The sequence below is a fragment of the Suricata suricatta genome, chromosome 2 (genome assembly GCF_006229205.1).
Source record: "Suricata suricatta isolate VVHF042 chromosome 2, meerkat_22Aug2017_6uvM2_HiC, whole genome shotgun sequence".
Taxonomy (NCBI): domain Eukaryota; kingdom Metazoa; phylum Chordata; class Mammalia; order Carnivora; family Herpestidae; genus Suricata; species Suricata suricatta.
The window spans coordinates 135,092,229-135,112,307 of NC_043701.1; the positions used below are offsets into that span (position 1 = coordinate 135,092,229).

The 20,079-nt window shown below is 39.3% G+C and overlaps 1 protein-coding gene across 9 annotated transcripts in view; it reads right to left on the reverse strand.

Moving 5' to 3' along the window:
• USP54 (ubiquitin specific peptidase 54) overlaps positions 1–20,079 on the reverse strand; it is an 83,624-nt gene that overhangs the window by 10,687 nt on the left and 52,858 nt on the right. For 6 of the 9 annotated variants that reach the window (XM_029931930.1, XM_029931928.1, XM_029931931.1 and 3 more), the window contains 8 exons: positions 17,792–17,923; positions 17,238–17,618; positions 16,774–17,005; positions 14,629–14,762; positions 11,492–11,659; positions 8,919–9,038; positions 7,798–8,002; positions 4,806–6,202 (listed from right to left, as the gene is read on the reverse strand). In XM_029931930.1, the coding sequence (XP_029787790.1) occupies positions 4,806–6,202; positions 7,798–8,002; positions 8,919–9,038; positions 11,492–11,659; positions 14,629–14,762; positions 16,774–17,005; positions 17,238–17,618; positions 17,792–17,923 (2,769 nt within the window). Of the gene's footprint in view, positions 1–4,805; positions 6,203–7,797; positions 8,003–8,918; positions 9,039–11,491; positions 11,660–14,628; positions 14,763–16,773; positions 17,006–17,237; positions 17,619–17,791; positions 17,924–20,079 lie in introns of those variants that run through there. The other 3 variants (XM_029931929.1, XM_029931932.1, XM_029931936.1) reach the window with 2 other exon arrangements.

Sequence of the window (20,079 nt, forward strand, 5' to 3'; positions counted from 1 at the left end):
GGGTCATGAGTGTAAGCCTCACATTGGGTAAAATTACTTGAAAAAAAAATCTTAAAAAAAATTGAATCTCAGTTTACTCAAGCCTCTAGCCTTAATTACCAGATTCCAGTAAAACAGGGACTAGAAGAACATGTTTTAAAAAAGAAAAAATTACTAGAATATAATCAGTACAATCTAGAATATGGATTTGACAAATGACCAAATCTTCCACAAATAAATTACCAGACAAAAACTTTATTGGCTAAAAAAAGCCTTGAGACATATCAACCAAATGCAATGTGTAGATCTTGTTTGAATACTAATTTGAAATACACCAACTGTGAAAAGACATATATGGCACAATTGAAAAATGTGAATACTGGCTAGTTACTGTATTACATTAAGAAATTATTGTTGGGGCGCCTGGGTGGCTCAGGTCATGATCTCATGGTTTGTGGGTTCCAGCCCCATGTCGGGTTCTGTGCTTGAGCATCCAACTTTAGCTCAGGTCATTATCTCATGGTTTGTGGGTTCAAGCCCCATGGAGCCTGCCTTTGGATTTGGTCCAGAGCCTGACCCTCCGACCCTCCGAGCCTCTCTCCGACCCTCCCCTGCTCAAGCTGTCTCTGTCTCTCAAAAATAAAAAAATAAATTATTGTTAATTTTTTAGATAAATAATAATATAGTTTTGCCTTTTAAAAAGAATCTTTATTTCTTAGAGATACATTCCAAATTACAAATGGATGAAATGATATAATGTCTGGAATTTGCTTTAAAATATCCAGTAAAAAGGTGCCTGGCTGACTTAGTCAGTAGAGCATGTAACTCTTAATCTCAAGGTCCTGAATTCAAGCCCACACTGGGTGTAGGAAATAAAAATAAAATGTATAAATAAATAATAGATATATAGATAATAAAATAATCTAGTAGACAGAGGCTATAGGTAAATGAGAATTCGCTATATGTTAATAACTGGCCAAGATAAGCACTGTGGAAGCTAGTCATAAGTACTAGCTTATTGGAGAGCTATTGTAACATTTAGTCTTACTCATTACTTTTGAATATATTTGAAATTTTCCCTAACAAAAAGTTATTTTTAAGATGATGTCTGCCAAATTTCAAAATTCTATAAAATTTAGAATAGAGGTCAAGGGCAATGTTTATATACAACTCTTTAGGAACTATAATCATGTCAAAATTAATCTGGTCACAAAACACCATATACTATATGATTCTGTTATATGTCCAAAATAGGCAACATTTTTTTACAAAATTTTTTTAACGTTTATTTATTTTTGAGAGACAGAGTGCAAGCAGCAGAGGGCCAGAGAGAGGAGACACAGAATCCGAAGCAGGCTCCAGGCTCTGAGCTGTCAGCATAGAGCCCCACGCACGGATTGAACCCACAAATCACAAGATCATGACCTGAGCTGAAGTTGGACGCTTCACCAACTGAGCCACCCAGGTGCCCCCCAAATAAGCAACACTTTAAAACTGATTGTGGTGGGGCACCTACATGGCTCAGTTGGTTAAGCATCTGGCTCTTGACTTTGGCTCATGTCTTGATCTCATGGTTTGTGAAACTGAGCCCTGTGTTGGGTTCTGCATTGACAGCATGGAGCCTGTTTGGGATTCTCTGTCTCCCTCTCTCTCTGCCCCTACCCTGTTCACACTCTCTCTCTCAAAATAAATAAACTTTAAAAAAAAACTGATTGTAGTGATAGATGGGCAACTCGGAATATACTTTAAAAAAACAATTATACATATTAAGCAGATAAGCTATATGGTATGTAAATTATATATCAATAAAGCTTTTATTTTTTTCAACTCATAAGTCAGATAGAGAAAAACAAATACTATATGTCCTCACTTATTTGTGGAATCTAAAAACAGCTAAATTCATTGAAATAAAAAATGGTAGTTGAGGGGCAACTACGTGGTTCAGTCAGTTGAGCATCCAACTCTTGATCTCAGCTTGGGTCTTGAACCCCATGTGGGGCTCCATGCGGGGCTTGAAGCCTACTTAAAAAACAAAACAAAACAAAACAAAACGAATGGTAATTGACATGGAGTGTGGGGGAAATGGGGAGATGTTGGTCAAAGGATATAATCTTCTAATTAGAAGACGAATAAATTCTGGTGATCTAATATACAGGATCATGACTATAGTTAACAATACTGTATTATTTACCTGAAAAGTGCTAAGAGAGTAGATCTCAAATGTTCTTACAAAGAAATTGCAATTATGCATGGTGAAGGTTGTGTTAACTAACCTTACTGTGGTTATCATTGCACATTATGTATATGTCAAACCATCACATTGTACGCCTTAACCTTACATGTTATTTGTCAATTATATCAATAAAGTGTGTGTGGGGGGGTAGTAATTTGATGCTTAAAAAATGCTTTACAGTAGGGGCACCAGGCCACTCAGTCACTTGAGCATCTGACTCTTGGTTTAGCTCAGATCATGATCTCACCATTTGTGAGACAGAACCCCATGTGGGGCTCTGTGCTGACAGTGCAGAGCCTGCTGGGGATTTTCTCTCTCCTCTGTCACTGCTCCTCCCCACCCTGAATAAATAAACAAACTTTACAGTAAGATAAAATGCTTTCCAGTAAGATAGAGTATTCCCCCTAAAGATATAGTCTATCACATACAGATCCCAACTGGCACCTTCCTTCATTACCTACTTCCTGATTTATTGCACCCGATCCCTTCTTTATGTCAATAAAGGCTAGTCTGGTTTGACTGGGATTTACTGACTCATCAGATGGATTTTTTAAATTAGTTTTTCTTCAATATTAAGCAGAAAAGTAATATTTGGTAGGTACTCTTTGAAATTGTTTACAGAAGTATATAATCTTCTTGAAGGCTAATTTACCAGCCCATATCAAGAGATTTTTAAAAGTATTTAACCTTCAACTAGTTATTATCCTTCGAAAAATTTATTTGGAAGAGCTCATCAGAAATGTGCCCAAATATAAAGATATCCATCATCAATTTATCTAAAAATTGGAAGTAATCTAAGTATATGAAGTATTTCATGGTTGACTATATTATGATACATTCATATACAGTATATTATAGTCCTTAAAAGTATTTGCTTCAAAAGAAAAATACTCAAGGATATGATGGAAGAATCTCATGGGAATAAACTGTATACATATATTGTAACAATTTGCTTTTGTTTAAAAACAAAATAAATATATAGTATATATGCATAAAAAATAAAGCCAGAAGTAAATTCATGAAAGTTAGTTTATATATTTTCAAAACTATCCACAATGAAAAATGTTCCTATTTGAGGTAATATAAATTTTTTTTATTTGAGTTTTTTTAATATAATACTTAACAGTTTAATTTTAATTGTAAGGTATAGTTTAATATGTGTTTATTATTAAAACACTTGACATTTATATTTTCTTTCTCCTTTAGACAGGAAGCCAACTGAAAGACACCAGCTTTTCCTCATTCTTTAGAATCTTCCCATCCTGCCCTGTCCCATGTACCTAAGGAGAATTTTAATAAACATTATTGCAAAGTCTACACTGTGATGCATATCCTAAAAAACATATCTCAACATCAAATCTTATATTTATGTGATATCCTCCCTCCCCAGTAACTTCTGGGAGTAGCTTCTAGGTACTCAATAAATACCTGTGTGGCTGTATTTAAACATCAACTGGCAGCATGCAAGAAACCTGTACTGTTATAGAAACTGAACTAAAGATAAAGTTCCCTGAGTCCAATTTCACAGAATCATACATATCATTTTAAGAGCTGGAGGGCATCTTGGGGCATCTGGGTGGCACAGCTGGTTGAGCTTTGGACTTCAGCTCAGGTCATGATCTCACAGTCCGTGGGCTTGAGCCCCGCATCAGGCTCTGTGCTGACAGCTCAGAGCCTAGAGCCTGCTTCAGATTCTGTGTTTCCCTTTCTCTTTGCCTCTCCCTCCATCATGTTCTCTTTCTCTCTCTCTCCCTCCCTCTCTCTTAAAATAAATAAATAAAACAATTTTTTTTTTAAGTTGGAGGTCATCTTTAAAAAGAATCAATTCTCTAAGTTTTACAGGTAAAAACTCAGCTGTGGAATATTAAGTGACTTGTCCAAATTTATATTGACAGTTAACAATGGAACCAGAATAGTTCAGGCTTTGGAGTTCTTAAGTATATCAATCTAAGTTATAAATATTCTTCATGTCTACCATTTCCAGAACTAAGTCTGTGAAGTACATTTAAAGTACAGACTTCATTCTTCACACAATATAATCTAAGCCAATGAATGGGTACCCTACAACCATACGACCTAGAATATTCTAAAGCTGGTAGTTTCTGAAGGGATCAGGGAAGATCTTGATATTTCTGGTTCAGTATGATCTGGAAATGCCACTTTGGAGATCTGGCTCAATGTGGACATCCTCATTGCAAGTTGGATCTGGAAGCTAGATCTTGGTTTGATTAGTTCAGCTCCTGAGCCGTAGAAGGACTTTTCTTCTCAGCCTCTCCTACTTCATGCTGAGTCTCTCTCTAAGACCTATGAACCATTCCTTAGCACTGCATATCACAGAAGCCCAGGGCATATACTCATTGGTCTCTTCCTTTAGAAGGAGGGAACTGGACCATAAGTGATTATTCTGTCCCCATTCTCCACTATAGCCAGAAAAAGGTCTAGCTTTTGTCCTAAAGTCTTTATAAATAAAGTCAGAAGATCTCTTAAGCTGAGGATGTTATCTGGACAGAACACCACCCCTCTTCTGATCTTATCATCCTGCTTTTGGCTTTTATATGTCACCCACTCCCCCTGCCCATGGTTACATTCTTACCTGTTTGGTTAAATGAATTCCAGGCCACATCTTGCTGCCCCCATCCAGAACAGCCAGCTTGAGAAGCCTGAAGACTGGCTTGGTAGAGAGACTCCAATTCTGAGGTCTCCTGCTCTGTGTCTTGGTTCCAATGTGGATGCAAAAGGATGTGGTTTCTTTCAGGATAGGCTACACAGGTATGGGATTCATGGGGGGAAGACTTCATTCCTGGCCCAGGGACCCCATGTTTAAGCTGAGAATCACAGAGCCTTGTGACATTCACCCAGGAGTCCAAAGGCAAGGAAGTCCCCAAGTCGACACTGCTGCCTAGTTCCTTAGGCCTAGCATCTCTAACTTGAGATGGCTTTCCTTGATACATGCTTGGCTCTGCCAACCCAGGCTGTCTTCCCCTAGAAGTTTCACTATTAAGCAGACCAGAGTTCATGGCAAGAGAAGGATAATCAGCAGGTTCTTCCCAGGAAGGTAGTCTGTCCTTCCCATCCAAAGAGGGTTGTTGTTTTGCCCAAGGCCAATGGCCTTTCCCTCGTCCCTGTGGGAAAGGTGGCTTAGAGTCAGAAGGGGAAGAATTCTTCTTCAGACTGTTTGGCAAACTTCTATCCTGGGAACCTGTGCCATCCCTTGTGGAGGCACCTTGCATCCTCTGGAATTGTTCTGCTAGAGAACGGACAAGTCCTTTTGTGTTCGGAAACTCTGGCCTATAGGGATCCTCGCTGCCTCCATCCACTTTTGAAGTCAACAAAGTTTTGAAGCTTTTGGCTTGGAGGCATTCGTTAGTTTTCTGCACAGTATCAGGAGAGTGAAGCATAGGTGAGGAAGCAGCAGGCATTAGAGTGTGGCAGGCCCTGTACAGGGGAAGGCTGGACTGAGCTGATGAACTTGAAGGACTACAGCCTAGTCTGTGTGCATCGCCTCTCTCAGAGGTATCTGTTCCAGCTAAGTGTGACCAAGGCATCACTTGGGATGAGACAGCAGGATCCCTCTTTTCTTGGAATGGCTGTTCTTGATCAATGCCTCTTCCTTCTTGTTGTGGGAGGAACCTGGTACAGATGCTGTTGTCACCCTTGTAGCCTTGTAGCTTACCCTCTGGTACATCCAATGATTCCCAATCATAATGAGCATTCTTCTCAGTCCTCCCTAGTGTTTTAGGTAAGGCCTGCCTGTGGGGTATAGAGGGGTCAATGCTGTCCTCAAATGAAGTCAGAAGGTTCAAGACAGACCTACTAGGGGAATTGTGCTGTGGGGCAGACAGGGCAGATGACTCTGGGAAGAGTGATGAGTGTGACTCATGGCAGGAAGCAGGTGAGTGGATGAAAGAACTGGCCCCAAATTCTGTATTCGTGCAGGGTTCCAGTTCAGCCTCCCGGCTTAACAATACTTGGAGCGGGATAGGCTGTTCACTGAAATAAATGGAGAGAGCCAGTCATAAGCTGCCTTAAGTGACAACATCACTTACAAAAAGACCTGTTCATCTGATTCCCATTTCTAGCCATCCACAGAGGGAATGGTAAAAATAAACAGAAAGACAAGCACAAGTACAGTCAATAGTTCAGAGGTTCACAGGAGAAGGCAAGCATATGGTCAATTCATACCCAAGCAATACATAATATTAGTTCTCTTTATTTAATACCTTCACCATAGTTGCACACAGTAATATTAAGTGAAGTCTTTGTCAATATTCTCCACTAACTGTAAAGTCCCATTCCAATCATATTCTTCTTGCAAATTAAAAACCAAAAATTGCAAGTCCCACATGCAGATGACATGAAGGTGAGCAAAGCCTAGAAGTCACTCATACCTAGGATCCTGAGAGGCAGAGTGAGACTAGGGATTAACCGCACTTACTAAGTTTCTTACTAATAGTTTTATATTTGTGACCTAAAAAACTCAGTGTTAGAAGCACTTAAATAAAATCTCAATTACTTACATCAAGTGGCATAAGTTTTCTAGAGAGAGATTAGCTACCTAAATTGCTTATATTCAAAACATATCACTGATCAGATTCGCAGATCAGCATTCAATGACTAGAGTACACAGTAAGAGAAAAGAAGAAAGAAGATCTCAGTGGTCAGCATTAAATTTGAAAGAATACATCCTCAACTTCTGGGGGTATAGCCACTCAGTCACCCTTACAACATCATGAGAAATATGTCATTCTACTTACATAGGGGACCTAATGGAGTGAAACAGACCTGGATTTAAAGTCTACCCCTCTACCACTCACTACCTGAGTAACCCTGGGTACCTGATGTATTTTATTCTCCCTGAGCTTGAGTTTCCTTATTTATAAAATATTGCTAAATAATAGTCTAATAGTCCCTAGCTCCTAAGGTTATTATGAGAATTAAAGTGTTTAGCTTAGTGCCCAGATATAGGCAAATGTTCAGAAAATATTAGCTGCTTTTATAATATTTATATTCTGAAAACTACTTAGGCTTATTAAAAGCCAAAATTAATTTTAACTTAAACCCATGTATTATAATTAAGAGCCAAATTCCAAAGCTAAAGTGTAAAAGCTACAACCAGTGGCCCTGGGGACTTTTCTCCTAATGTTGCCCATAGGAAAGCAAAACAAAGGGAATCTTTGTGTCTCTTCTCTATGGTTCAATCAGAGCAAAGAAGACTGCTTTCTCTGTTTCCTTGAGGGACAGAGAGCACTGAAATCCCAAAACAAATCACATGGTTTCTATTCCAACATGAAACAGCTCAGATTGCCATGCCTGAGAACATAATATGTACATATTTAATAATCATGTTACTACACCAGTCCAAGTACAAAGTCACCCATAGGAAATATGGACAAATGGTCTATTTATAATGCTATACTTTTTGTATCTTTCTAGGAGTTATTAAGAAAAAGACCAGCAGTAAGATGAGCTTTCCACTGTATGTCTGACCTGAGAAGAAAATATTTTCAGAGGATTCTTCTCTCTCCCCTGGACATGGTTATGTCCTCCCCTGGTGTCCATAAACTACAGTGGATCCCAGGCACTACCTTGTTGGCTGAGGGAGGGCCGCCCCCTGTGAGGAGGGGCAGGCTGAGGGCTGCGAGGGCTGCGACGGCTGCGGCGATGATTGCTGCTGCTGCATGCGATCCTGCAGGCTCCGTGCTTTTCGAATACTGATTTGCAACTTCTTATCGACTAGGGCTCTGCTGTGTGTGCTAGAGCTGGCACCATGCAGGGCAAGTCTTAGTTTAGCTAAAATGCAAAAGAAAATATAGCAGAAACAGAACACAAAATACAAAAATAAAAATAAAATTGAACCAAAAATGAGCAAAGATATGCAGTAAAACTCAAAATGTGCAGCAGGAATGCAAGGCGTGGACCATGCACATATTGTTCAGGGTACAGAGCTGGCTCTGGCTATAAGGAACATTCATGAAAGCCATGGAGGCCAAACAGATTAATTCAAATTTAAATAAATAAACAAACAAAAAGCTAAACTAAAATGAGTTAAGAAGATAAACTGGTGCTTCCATCTTAGAGACTGCCACTCTTCGTCCTCTGCAACTAACCTGTCCGACTCTGGTCTCCACACTTTGCTCCCAACTTCCCCTTCCCGACAGCCAACAGCAGAAATAAGATCCAAATCTGAATCTGTCTTTATGAAACACAGCTTCTTGTGGGTCACATTTAAGAACCATATATAAATGCTAAGCCTTAGTCCTTCACTGTAACCTTTTGGTGCAGCATATGAGGAAAGCAGGGGAGGAACATGAATCACTTATGCGGTGCAAAGTCACAGGCCTGGGAAGTCACAGCCAATATATTCATTCCTTCTTGCCATAAGCTCCACCTAAATAGTCAGTGACTGGAGAAAGAGCAGACTAACCTCAAATCTGAGGTCTAACTTGGGATAAGAAGGTAGGCATGGCTGGAAAGTTCATCTGCAGACTCCTGATGAGGTCATTCCAGTAAAGATCCATAGGCCACATGACAGCGCATGGCACACTTAAAAATATGAAGGGCAACGATAGCTAAAGGGCTTCAGTTTGGCAGACTGACAGAGAGGAGACATAAAAGCTATTTTCATCCCAACTGAGCCATGACACTAATAATACCTATCTCAAAGTTAGTCAAAATTGCCATAGCTGTAGCAGTTAGAGTTACTTACAGATAGCTTCGTTACAGAGAGCCAAAGCTGCAGCACAGTCTCCCTTCTGTTCCAGATGCAGCGACTCTTCAAACACTGAATCTGCCTCTCGCAAGGACCTCTCAAAGCCGTCACTCCTCCCTGAAAGGGCCAGTACTTTTCATTTTCATTACAATTCGTTCCACCCTTTTCTATGCAGTGTTGTTTCCCTTCAGTGCACATAGTTTCTTGCTGCTGAGCCTTTGATCTACCCTTATTCTAACTCTCCATTGCTATGAAGAATTCTCTGAAACACATAGGACATCCATTTTTGGCTTAACCAAGACATTGCCAAGGCCATGAAAGAGGAGTATGTCATTGTCCACCACATATTCCAACTCCAAGAGCACTTAAAGGGCCCATCAAGAAAAGAACACAATATTGTCTACAGCAGAAGGGTAGATTCTTCTGCCTGGAACTGACCTGTTTCCACAGTGCAACAAGATACATCTTGCCAACTAGTGTCAGAATGCCCCAGATCTCCACAGAGACCTCTACTGCTGTGTTAAGGCAAAAGTGGCTTCACTACTCTGTGGAAAGCCATCTGTAAAACTTCTTTCCTACTTCAATTCACAGTCCTCTCTGTACCACCCTCAACTAGAAAATTAGTACACCTCTTGGGCACAGGTGCTTGCAGTGCCGAACCTCAATATATCTACCAGGGCAGTGGAACAGCCTTTGTTATTGGTTCGCAAGCACATTCCTTTCATCAGCACTCCTAAGTATTTTCTTTTATCATGCTCTTGCTCGCCAAACCTACTGCAAAAGCCAATTTCACATACAGTGAGCCTAAAATATTCCTTCCTCCCCTGAAAGCAAATGTGTACCAAAGCAGGTGCAAAAGAGTTCAAGTACAGTGCCAGATGAAAAAGCAAGTACTAGAAGGGCAACTTCTGTAAAAGAATGCTCAAGTTTATGTGCCCTGTTGGCTTTTCCTCACTCATAAACTGGTAGTAAGCTGTATTATAAATTCACTCACAATGGTGAATTTTGGTGAGTTTTCACAAGCTCACAAGAAAAAAAAACATCAAAATGTCAGCTATTACTCTCATAGTCTCCCCATCCTCCACTTACCTCCAGCTGGACATGGTAAGAAAGGCTCTTCCATACCCCTAATATTCATTTCCTAATTCACTGTGGTTTTTGGAAAGCGATGGGAAGGCAGTGAGGTAGTACGTTGGTTCTGAAGAACCTGGCATTCAGGTTTTACTCTACATCAAGAGATAGGATACCCCGCCCTCCAGACGTAAAGTCTTCTCATAATATTTGACAACAACTGAATCTATACAATCTTTATAATCAGAGATGGTAATGAGAGCCAACAAAACAAAAAAGTTTCTCTATAGATATATAGGCAGACTACAGAGTATCATCACTGTACTAGATTTTAATCCTAACCTTCTAGAATCTTAGCACTCCATTCCTTGCTCTTCCAGGAGATTCTGAATCAAAGTATATGAAGAATTAACAATGAAATGTAGCCAGAGGGATTCCCACTCAAGTTTCATGTACTGCCCAACTAACAAAGGAAGGAAAAAAGGTAAGGGAAGGAGATGAATATAGAAGCATAATAACCTGGAGACCCCAATGTGATTTTGAGGACAAAAAAGGAGAGAAGACTATCCAAATGTGGGAAGCTAAGGAATTAGGAATTTAAAACTAATTTGGAAACAGATACAATGGCTTGGGAAATATAAGGCAATGGTTACCTCAAATCAAAAAACAGTAGGATTAAAGGAGAAGAATAGCCCCCAGTTTGGCCCCCAAATTAGCCCAGTAAACTTCTCTAAGTGTTGACAAAAAGTGGGAAGTGGTCAACAAGAAAGCAATCACCCAAAATAGCACAGATTCCTTTTCTTGCTTTAGCATAATATTATACCTGGGGATGCTGAACAGTAAGAATAATAAATTCATTTTATAGAAAGATATAAGTTTCAGGAGTCAATTTAAGATATATACCTCCATCTTTTTAAACTCCTATTTTGAAGACTAATCTCTTCTGGTACAAAATGACATCCTAAGGCAATTAAAGGAAAAAAAGTAACTAGGGTGGGGCAGTTGGGGAGGCCTCACAAAGTCCATGAAAATCATCTGAGATTGGGAAATGAATCATTAGAGGATCAAAAGGCAATTCAGTTCTTAGAACCTGCTTGGTAGACTTACTTCCTTGAAGCTCCAGGTAGGAAATCTCAAGAGTATATTTCCGCCAAGCAAGTAGAATTTCCCTTATCAGTGTGGCATATTCACTGGCCTGTTCTGCTATTTCTGAATTGTGATCAGCTTTATTTACACATTCTACAGATGTTTACAGGAAACATTTTTCATGAACAATATACTATCTCTAATCTACAGACTTTAATAGATGAGCCCCAAATCAGTGCCTGTCTTTCAATCAACAGGCTTGTCACCTCCTACCTGAGCTAGTTCTCACTAAAATGAGTGAATTATGTTAAACTACAACTTAGCCTAACAGAAGACAGAAATATATAAGCCTGAATACTTTTTTCTTTCCTCTCTGTCCCCATCACCCACAACCTAATGTTCACAACAATTACCCTGATTCTGCAGTTCATCCAAGTCCATGAAGCGACTGGGATGAGGGTTAAACCCTTTAGCTGCCTCTAATTCCTTTTCTCGTTTCCTGCGAAGTTCCTGTTCCTGGGCCCTCCTGGCCACTTCCTCCTGCAATTCATCCAGTTCGCTTTTGAAAGATATCTCGCCACCTGGAATATAAGCAAGGGAGAAGAGAAATTGCCACATTTCCATAACTAATATTAAGCACCTGCTGCATTTATGGCCACTATATTGCCTTTCCTATAGAAGTCTTTATTCAATTTGGAATTCATGTTTTGGATAGTACTTTCCATATCAGATTCAGGGTGAGACCTGGGCTATGAATTATAATGATAAAATATTTATTGAGTGGCTTTATAACAATAACAATATGACAACATATTTACTATATGATGGGCACTGTTTTAAGCAGTTTTATATTGGGGCGCCTGGGTGGCTCAGTCGGTTAAGCCTCCGACTTCGGCTCAGGTCAGATCTCACGTTCGTGGGTTCGAGCCCCGCGTCAGGCTCTGTGCTGACAGCTAGCTCAGAGCCTGGAGCCTGCTTCCAGTTCTGTCTCCTCTCTCTGCCCTTCCCCTCCTCATGCTCTGTCTCTCTCTGTATCAAAAATAAATAAAACATTTTTTAAAAAGTGTTTTAAAAAAAAGCAGTTTTATATTCATTATTTAATTCTCATGACAACCTGTGAAGTAGGTACTATTATTGCCTACATTTTAGGAAAGAAGAAACAGAGACACAAAAAGAATAAGTACCTTGCCATGACAAGGATAATAAATGATGGAGCTGAATTAAAGTCAAATAGGTTAAACTCATAATCCATGCTCTTAACCATTAGAGAGCATGTTCAAACATGTGCTGCCACTGATCCATTGGGAAGCTTCAAGCAAGTCAATTTCTCACTCTTAATTTCTACCATCTCTTTAAAGAGTTTATAAAATATCCAGTAAAAATTCAATTTTATAATGTTCATAGCTGGAACCAAATAGATCCAAAAGGTTGTCCATGATATATTAAGTGAAAACTCAAGTGACAGAATAATATATATGACTTCATTTTATTTTTTAATAGTGGTAATAAATGTATCCATATACTTATGTGGCATACAAAAAGAGCAAAAAAACATATACCATGATAGTAACCCTGGTTCCTTCAAATCTGAAGAGGGAGAGGGCAGGTTACTGAATTGTTGGACTTATTTTTACTTTCATAACTTTTTAAAAGAGTGATCAAAATTACCAGACAAAAATTTTTGCTCTGTGCCAGAATAAAATGATAGGATTAATTGTCAGGCACAAGTATTCTGCCTTTGCATACGAAGGGTCTACTACACAAAGAGGACAGTATGGTGTGTGACGATTTGTTGTAACTCCTTGCTAAATATCTTCACTACTTGAGGAATAATATTGGTGAATTCTATCTAAGTAGTACAGAATTAGGGCTATTAGAGATATCGTCTTTAGTGACCCGAAAAGGTGTTGGCTACCTGAAGAAAAAAGAAGCGGGAATAGGCTCATGCATGACCACAAGTTTCTCAAAGCAATGTTAGTCAACATGAAATTAAATGTAGTAAGTAAACCAAATGTATAACTTCATTAAGAAGCATGAATTTATTCCATGGGTTTCAAATTATAACCCAGCCCAGGACAACAGAGACACCTGCTTCTGTTGGCATTGTTCTGCTCTGTCGAATGTTAGCAACCTACTGGCACTCACACATAAAAGGATTCATGCATTGTTTTTACTGCTGCATACTTCCCTTCCAGCCAAACCTAAGAACTTTCAGTGGCTATCAAGAGAATTGGCAGGTCTTACCTCCATAGGCTGGTACACAGTATTTTGTCCCCTTTCCCTAGTAAGCTGACCACAGAGCTACATCCAGAAGCTCATTAAATCAGACCACGGTTAAGGTTTCTGCCCACATATTCTACTCTCAATTGATCTAACAAACCAAAAAAAGGAGGGGGGGGAATGAAACACATCCTTCAGAGATGTGCTTCAAAGGAGGTTGATCTGTAAGTTAAACTAGTAGCTCCCAGAACTCCCCAGCAGACTAAACGACATTAGACACTCACCACCTTCCTTTAGCCATTGCAAAAAGTCTGTATCTGGGGAGATTGCCTATGTATTTTGAACCATTTGGACTGGGTCTCCACCTCAGTGGAATATGTACTGTAAGTATATATGTGTGTTGTGAGGGGAATGTAAAAAGGAACTAAGCGGTGCCTGGGTGGCTCAGTCGGTTGAGCATCCAACTTTGGCTCAGGTCACAATTTGTGAGTTCGAGCCCCACATCAGGCTCTGCGTTGACAGCTCAGAGCCTGGAGCCTGCTTCGGATTCTGTGTGTCTCCCTCTCTCTGCCCCTCCCCAGCTCATGCTCTGTCTCTCTCTCTCAATAATAAATAAATGTTTTAAAAAAAAGGAACTAAAACCTCTAACTACCTCAAATCTCTACCCTCAGTGTCTCACACCTGAAATCCTAGTATTCTTTTATCTTTAGGCTTTGACTTTAATCTTAAAATGCAAATTTCTCTTAGAAAAAGCATACTTTAAACTATTTTCAGTCATTTACATGTACTAAAGGAGTCATATCATTCTTTGAGAATTTGTTTTAAGAAGTATGAGAACACAAGACATGCTCAAGAAGGGAAAACAGGAATAGTGGACAGGATACAGAGGCAGGAGAGAAGGACAGGTTTGATTTACTTATCCCCCAGTTTTGCCTATAGCCTTCATGTCGCCCTTTGTCATCTCAATTCATAGAACTAAACACTAAGAAATTCATTCCATGAGGCTTCCTCTAAATCAAGGGCAAAAACTGGAGAACTTCATCCTATGAAGAACGCAGATGCTACTGATACAATTCACAATATTTCTCTTACTTCGTGTTCCAACAAGGGCTCTTGCCAAGGCAGAAAGAGCAATCAGGCAAGCCATGATGGAGAACAAAAAATATATAAATCCACAAATGAGACAGCTCAAATATCTCCATATTTACATACTGATGGAAAACTTAAAGTACAACCGTCTTCCAATTTCAAATGTGCTCAGGTAAGGCGATTTCCCAAACAGAATTGGCAGTCAAATCCAGTCCTCCAAATCCAGTGTCTTTCTGCTTACCTGAGAGGTGCTGATTCTTTACCCAGGCACTCCTGGATGCTGTAGAGTCCGCCTCCAGTATGCTACTGCTGTGAGACTTTGGGATGTGACGCCAGGAAGGTGCCAACCCAGTTGATCTCTTAGCACTTTGATCCCTTCAAAGACAAACCAGAGTCTAGTGAAAACATCAGAAGGGTGTTAACCTGCAACATTCCTAGAACTAAATTCCCTCAAAAAACAATGAAACATCCAACTAATAGAAAATTAAAGTATCTGCTAAACTACTTCTGAAAGTAGTTCCCCCATCTTGTCTAACCTCATTCACATTTTTTGCACCTAGCACAGTGTCGGGCAAAAAACTTATTCAATGAATTGATAAATATAAGCTCTCATATGGATAGCCTTCCTCTTTCTTATACCTTTGTAGCCATCTTCTCATGCGTAAAACTCAACAGGGTCCTGTGTCCAAGGATGAGCAATGGGAAAATAGAGGATGTGATTATCACCTTTGTAGAAGACAAAACCACTCTTTTCAAAGCAGCAACACTATTAGGAAACTTGCCTCTGTGGCAACTTAGTAGAAACAATGTTTTAAGATCTAAAATTTATGGGGCACCTGGTGTCTCATTCGGCTGAGCTTCCAACTCTTGATTTCGGCTTAGGTCATGGTCCCAGTGTCATGGGATGGAGCCCCCTATCAGGCTTTGTGCTGAGTGTGGAGCCTGCTTAAGACTGATTCTCTCTTTCTCTTTCTCTCTTTCTCCCTCTCTCCCTCCCTCCCTCTGCTTCTCTCCCCTGCTTGTACTTTCTCTCAAAACATAAAATAAAATTTATAAAGCAAACTGGGCTCTATGGACAGGGTATGATGAGCACTATTAAACTGTCGATGTTATCTTATGCAATTATATCATTGGTTTCATAAAACACAGAATCTCTGTGACCCTTAAAAAAATAACCCATCCTAAAGGAAAAGCAAGAATAGATAACAGTTTTATTTACTCTCTGATGATAGGACTATATGTTTTCATTCACTAATTCTTACATGGTAAGTCATTTACTAAACAATTTTACATGTAATAAAGTTCTCTTTCTCAAATGCCTTTATTCCTTCTCCCAGCAGAGGGTGCTGTTGCCATAGAAAGTAGACAGAGCACCCCTATGTTTATTGCAACATTTATAACAGCCAGGATAGGGAAGCATCCTAAGGGTCCATTGAGAGATGAATGGATAAAGATGATACACACACATACACACACACACACACACACACACACACACACACACACATACATGTGTATATATACATACACATACATATATACACATATATACATACATTTTATATATACATACATACATATATATATATATGGAATATTGCTCAGCCATAAAAAAGAATGAAATTTTGCCATTTGTGACAACATGTATGGACCCAGAGGGTATTATTATGCTAATTGAAGTAAGTTAAATACAATATAATTTTACTTACATGTGGAATCCCAAAACCAAAACAAATGAACAAATAAACAAACAAAAAACAGAAACAAAAACAACAAATACAAAGAACTAATGGTTGCCAGAGGAAAGGGGTTGGTGGTAGGGTGAAATAACTGAGAGGGGTTAAGAAGTACAAATTTCTAGTTGTAAAATAAGTCACAGAGATAAAAAAGTAAAGCACAGAGAATACAGTGAATAATATTGTAATAATATTCTATGGTGAGAGATGGCAACTACATTTATTGTGGTGAGCATAGTGTAATATGCGGAACTGTCCAATCACTATGTTATACACCTGAAACTAATATAACATGGTACATCAACTTTATTTCAATTTTATTTTATTTTTTTAGGTTTTTAGTGTGATCATTATTTTAAATCCAAGTTAGTTAACATATAGTGTAATAATGGTTTCAGGAGTAGAGTTTAGTGATTCATCACTTACATATAACACCCAGTGCTCATCCCAACAAGTGCCCTCCTTAATGCCCATCACCCATTTAGCACATTCCCCCCTATTTTAATTTTTAAAAAAAGTTGATAAAGCACAATACTTTGCCCACAGGATAATAAAATCCTTTTCTCCACTTGTTTGACTTGAAAAGCCTCTCTCTTGGTGGCCCACATTGCTGCCAGGGACAATGCAGCAATTCAAAGGCCAAACAATACCTGCAGACACCGGAGCTCTCGGGCAGGGCTGCGTCCAGGCTGATGGGGCTGCTGCTGTTCCTCTCACTGCTCTCATAGCCAGATTCCATTCGCTGTATTAGGCGAGGGTGCTGTTCTAAAAGGTGAGAGCCTGGCCGTGATGGGCCCCAGGGCTTGTACTGGGAGCTTGGTCCACCAGTTTTAGCGTCGTAAGCGAGCGGCTTGCTTAGTTCATCTGGTATAAATTCCTTAGCTATCCCGATCAAAGGACAAGTATGGAAAAGAAGGTAGATTTAGCAGCTGCCTTAAATTAAGCCATAACCAACCCTCCCTCCAGCTACTCATTCACTGAGCTCCTATCTCCAAAAGGTTCAACATCAGCATATAAATATGCACCTTGCTGAATCTACCAGAAAATCCAAAGTTTTAAAATACATAAATTAACTTTATTCAAAAGCCCAGTTCTTCCCTAATTATCTCCTCACCTGAATCCTCAGAAAAGGGGCTAAGCTGGGTATAGCCACAGTGCTTCCTTTTGTCCTTACTAAAGATACTGTCAATATTCAGAGACTCCCGTTTGGGTCTCCATGTTGGACGATACTTGCTAGAAGAACTGGATTTTGACTCACTGCTGGTACTCTCTATTTCCCAGTCACGAGAATGTAAAGGCAGATTCCTCGGAGGCTTTTTGTCAGTCTGGTCTCCGCCCTTCCCCCCACAGGGAGATCCCAGGTTGGTCTGAGAAGCCAGTGATGGTCTGTTGTGAATCATATTGCTGACTGTCTCTTTAAAATCCCTTAGTCTATTGGTGCTGCTAGATGGTTTAGAGGCATTCCTAGGAGCCTGCTTCTCTTTCAGTGTTTCTCCTAAAAACACAAAGAATGAAACAAATATAAATGATTAAGGTGATCACAGATACCTAGCCCCCAAAGTGTAAAAACAAGGAAAGCCCTTTGAGCAGACCAGAAAAGCAAGTCTGGAGTATAACAAAAGTCTGCCACAGTGAATGAAAAAAGACAAACAGTACGAAGTGGCTTGCCTTCACTGTGGTATCCTGAGGCCTGTGGCTCATCCCCTTTCCTTCTAACCCGGCCAGAGCTCCTCTTGCGTTCTATCAGTGACCCTTTCTTGGATGTGAGTTTCTGATTACATTCACTATCAGTCAGGTGTCCTGAAAGAACAAGGAAATGGGGGTAAGCTGGTATCTGAAACTGACCTCCATCCTCTTGAGAACCTAGTTTCCCTTTGGGATTCATACCAGTGCCACAAATTTAGTATACCCATGAATCATAAGCTGTAGGGGCCAAAGCTATCTGATTTAAGTGTAGCAGGAATATCTCAGATAAATGCAGAGAAGCACAAGTATTGAGTGGGAGCTTCCAAATTTCTAATGTCTCCTGAACAACTAGTCTTGATCCTGACCTGTAATCTCTCCCAGCGACCCAAGACACATTACTTGGTAATTTTTAAAACAATGACAGCTTTAAAAATTGAATTAAAATGTCATGTATCAACATATTTTCACTCTCATAAACAGAAGATAGAGCTTTCCTCTTATTTAGCAACACATCAAATAAAGCCTAATTTTTATTTACCTGGTATTATCCCAGTTGGGCCAGCCTTTGCCCACTAGAGCTCTGACTGTGGGTGGCTTCCCTCTGCCCCACCCCCACTCAGTTCTAAACCACCTTTAAATGTGAATCATTTAAAATTAGGACATGTGAACTCTGAATAATTCTCATTCCCATCCACCATGAGTGCTTTACCAAACCGGCTTCACCCAGAGATTACAGTTCAAAATTCCTCAGTAGAGATCACTGAGGAGCCCAGAAGACATAGGCTCTTTTACATACCTTGCCCTGCCTCATGCCCGTAGGATGTAAATGCAGGGGTATGATTTGATAACAGCAAAGGTCAGATTCTAAAGGATATAATCACCTAAACTGCTGGAAGCCAAAGACGAATTAAGCATTTGAATTAATTTGGAAGGCAGGTTTAGAGAAAATCCTCCAGGTTCTCAAATGTACCATCAACTCATTTGTTTTCATACATTATGAAAATTCTTGTACATATTCAGGTATCAGCAGTGTAGTAACATGACCATCTATTTTCAATCAATTCCAACATAATCTTTTATTGCTTTATATCTGATCCTTTGCTACCTCTGGGCCCAAAAGAAAGATTTAAGAAAGGAGAAAATCACTTGGAGCAAGGAAATCTGCAAATGTCAAATCAGTGAGAGTATACTCTCCTAGCCCAGCTATTTACAAACCTTTTAACATAAACCTGACTCTGCTGGAAAATATGCCTTCTTTATCCTGTTATTTGGCTTCTCCCTGACTCACAATTTCAGAAATATGGTCTTAAAAAAAATCATACCTTGCAGTAGCCATCTACACAATAGTCATCAAAAGAAATCCAACATGAATCTGACCAAATCTCTAGATCCAATTGCCAATTTATAATAAATACAGAGAACAGAAAAACACGCTAAAGTTTACCACGGGAAAACAATCTGCAAACTTTAGAATGTGGGGAATCTACAGGACAAACTACCTAGTTCTTCAATAATAATAAACTGCAAGGAAACAATAAAGGAGAAATCTATACTTTAAAAGAAACATAAAAGACTTATCAATACATCTCAATGCGTAGACCTCACTTACGTCCTGAATCAAGCACACAAACCATTAAAAAATGATGACATTTATACTTGGATATTTGAACACTCATTGGTTATTTAGTGGTTTTTAGGGATTATTGTTAATATTTTCAAGTGTAGTAATGATATGTTTAAAAATGATTTCTTATGTTTCAGAGATATTAAATATTTAGAGACATTAAAATATTTACAGAAAAGGTGAAATAATATCTGGAATTTGCTTCAAAATAATCCAGGAGTAGGGGGAGTGGATAGAGATACAGATAAAACTAGATTGGCCATGAGTTATAATTTTTAATTTTTTAAATTTTATTTTATAGAGAGTGTGTGTGATCAGAGCAGAGGGGCAGAGGAAGAGGGAATTTTAAGTGGGCTCCAGGCTCAGCACTGAGCCCAATATAGGGCTTGATCCCACAACCCTGGGATCATGACCTGAGCCAAATCAAGAGTCAGATGCTCAAATGACTGAGCCACCCAGGCACCCAAGGCATGAGTTATAATTACTGATACTAGTTGATGAGTCCACGGAAGGGCAGTATACTATTCTATATACTTTTGAAAATGTTTTAACTTCTCTACTTAAAAAAAAAAAAAGAATACAAAAGTATTAATTCAAAGGGATATACGTACTCCTGCTGTTTATAGCAGCATTATCCACAATAACC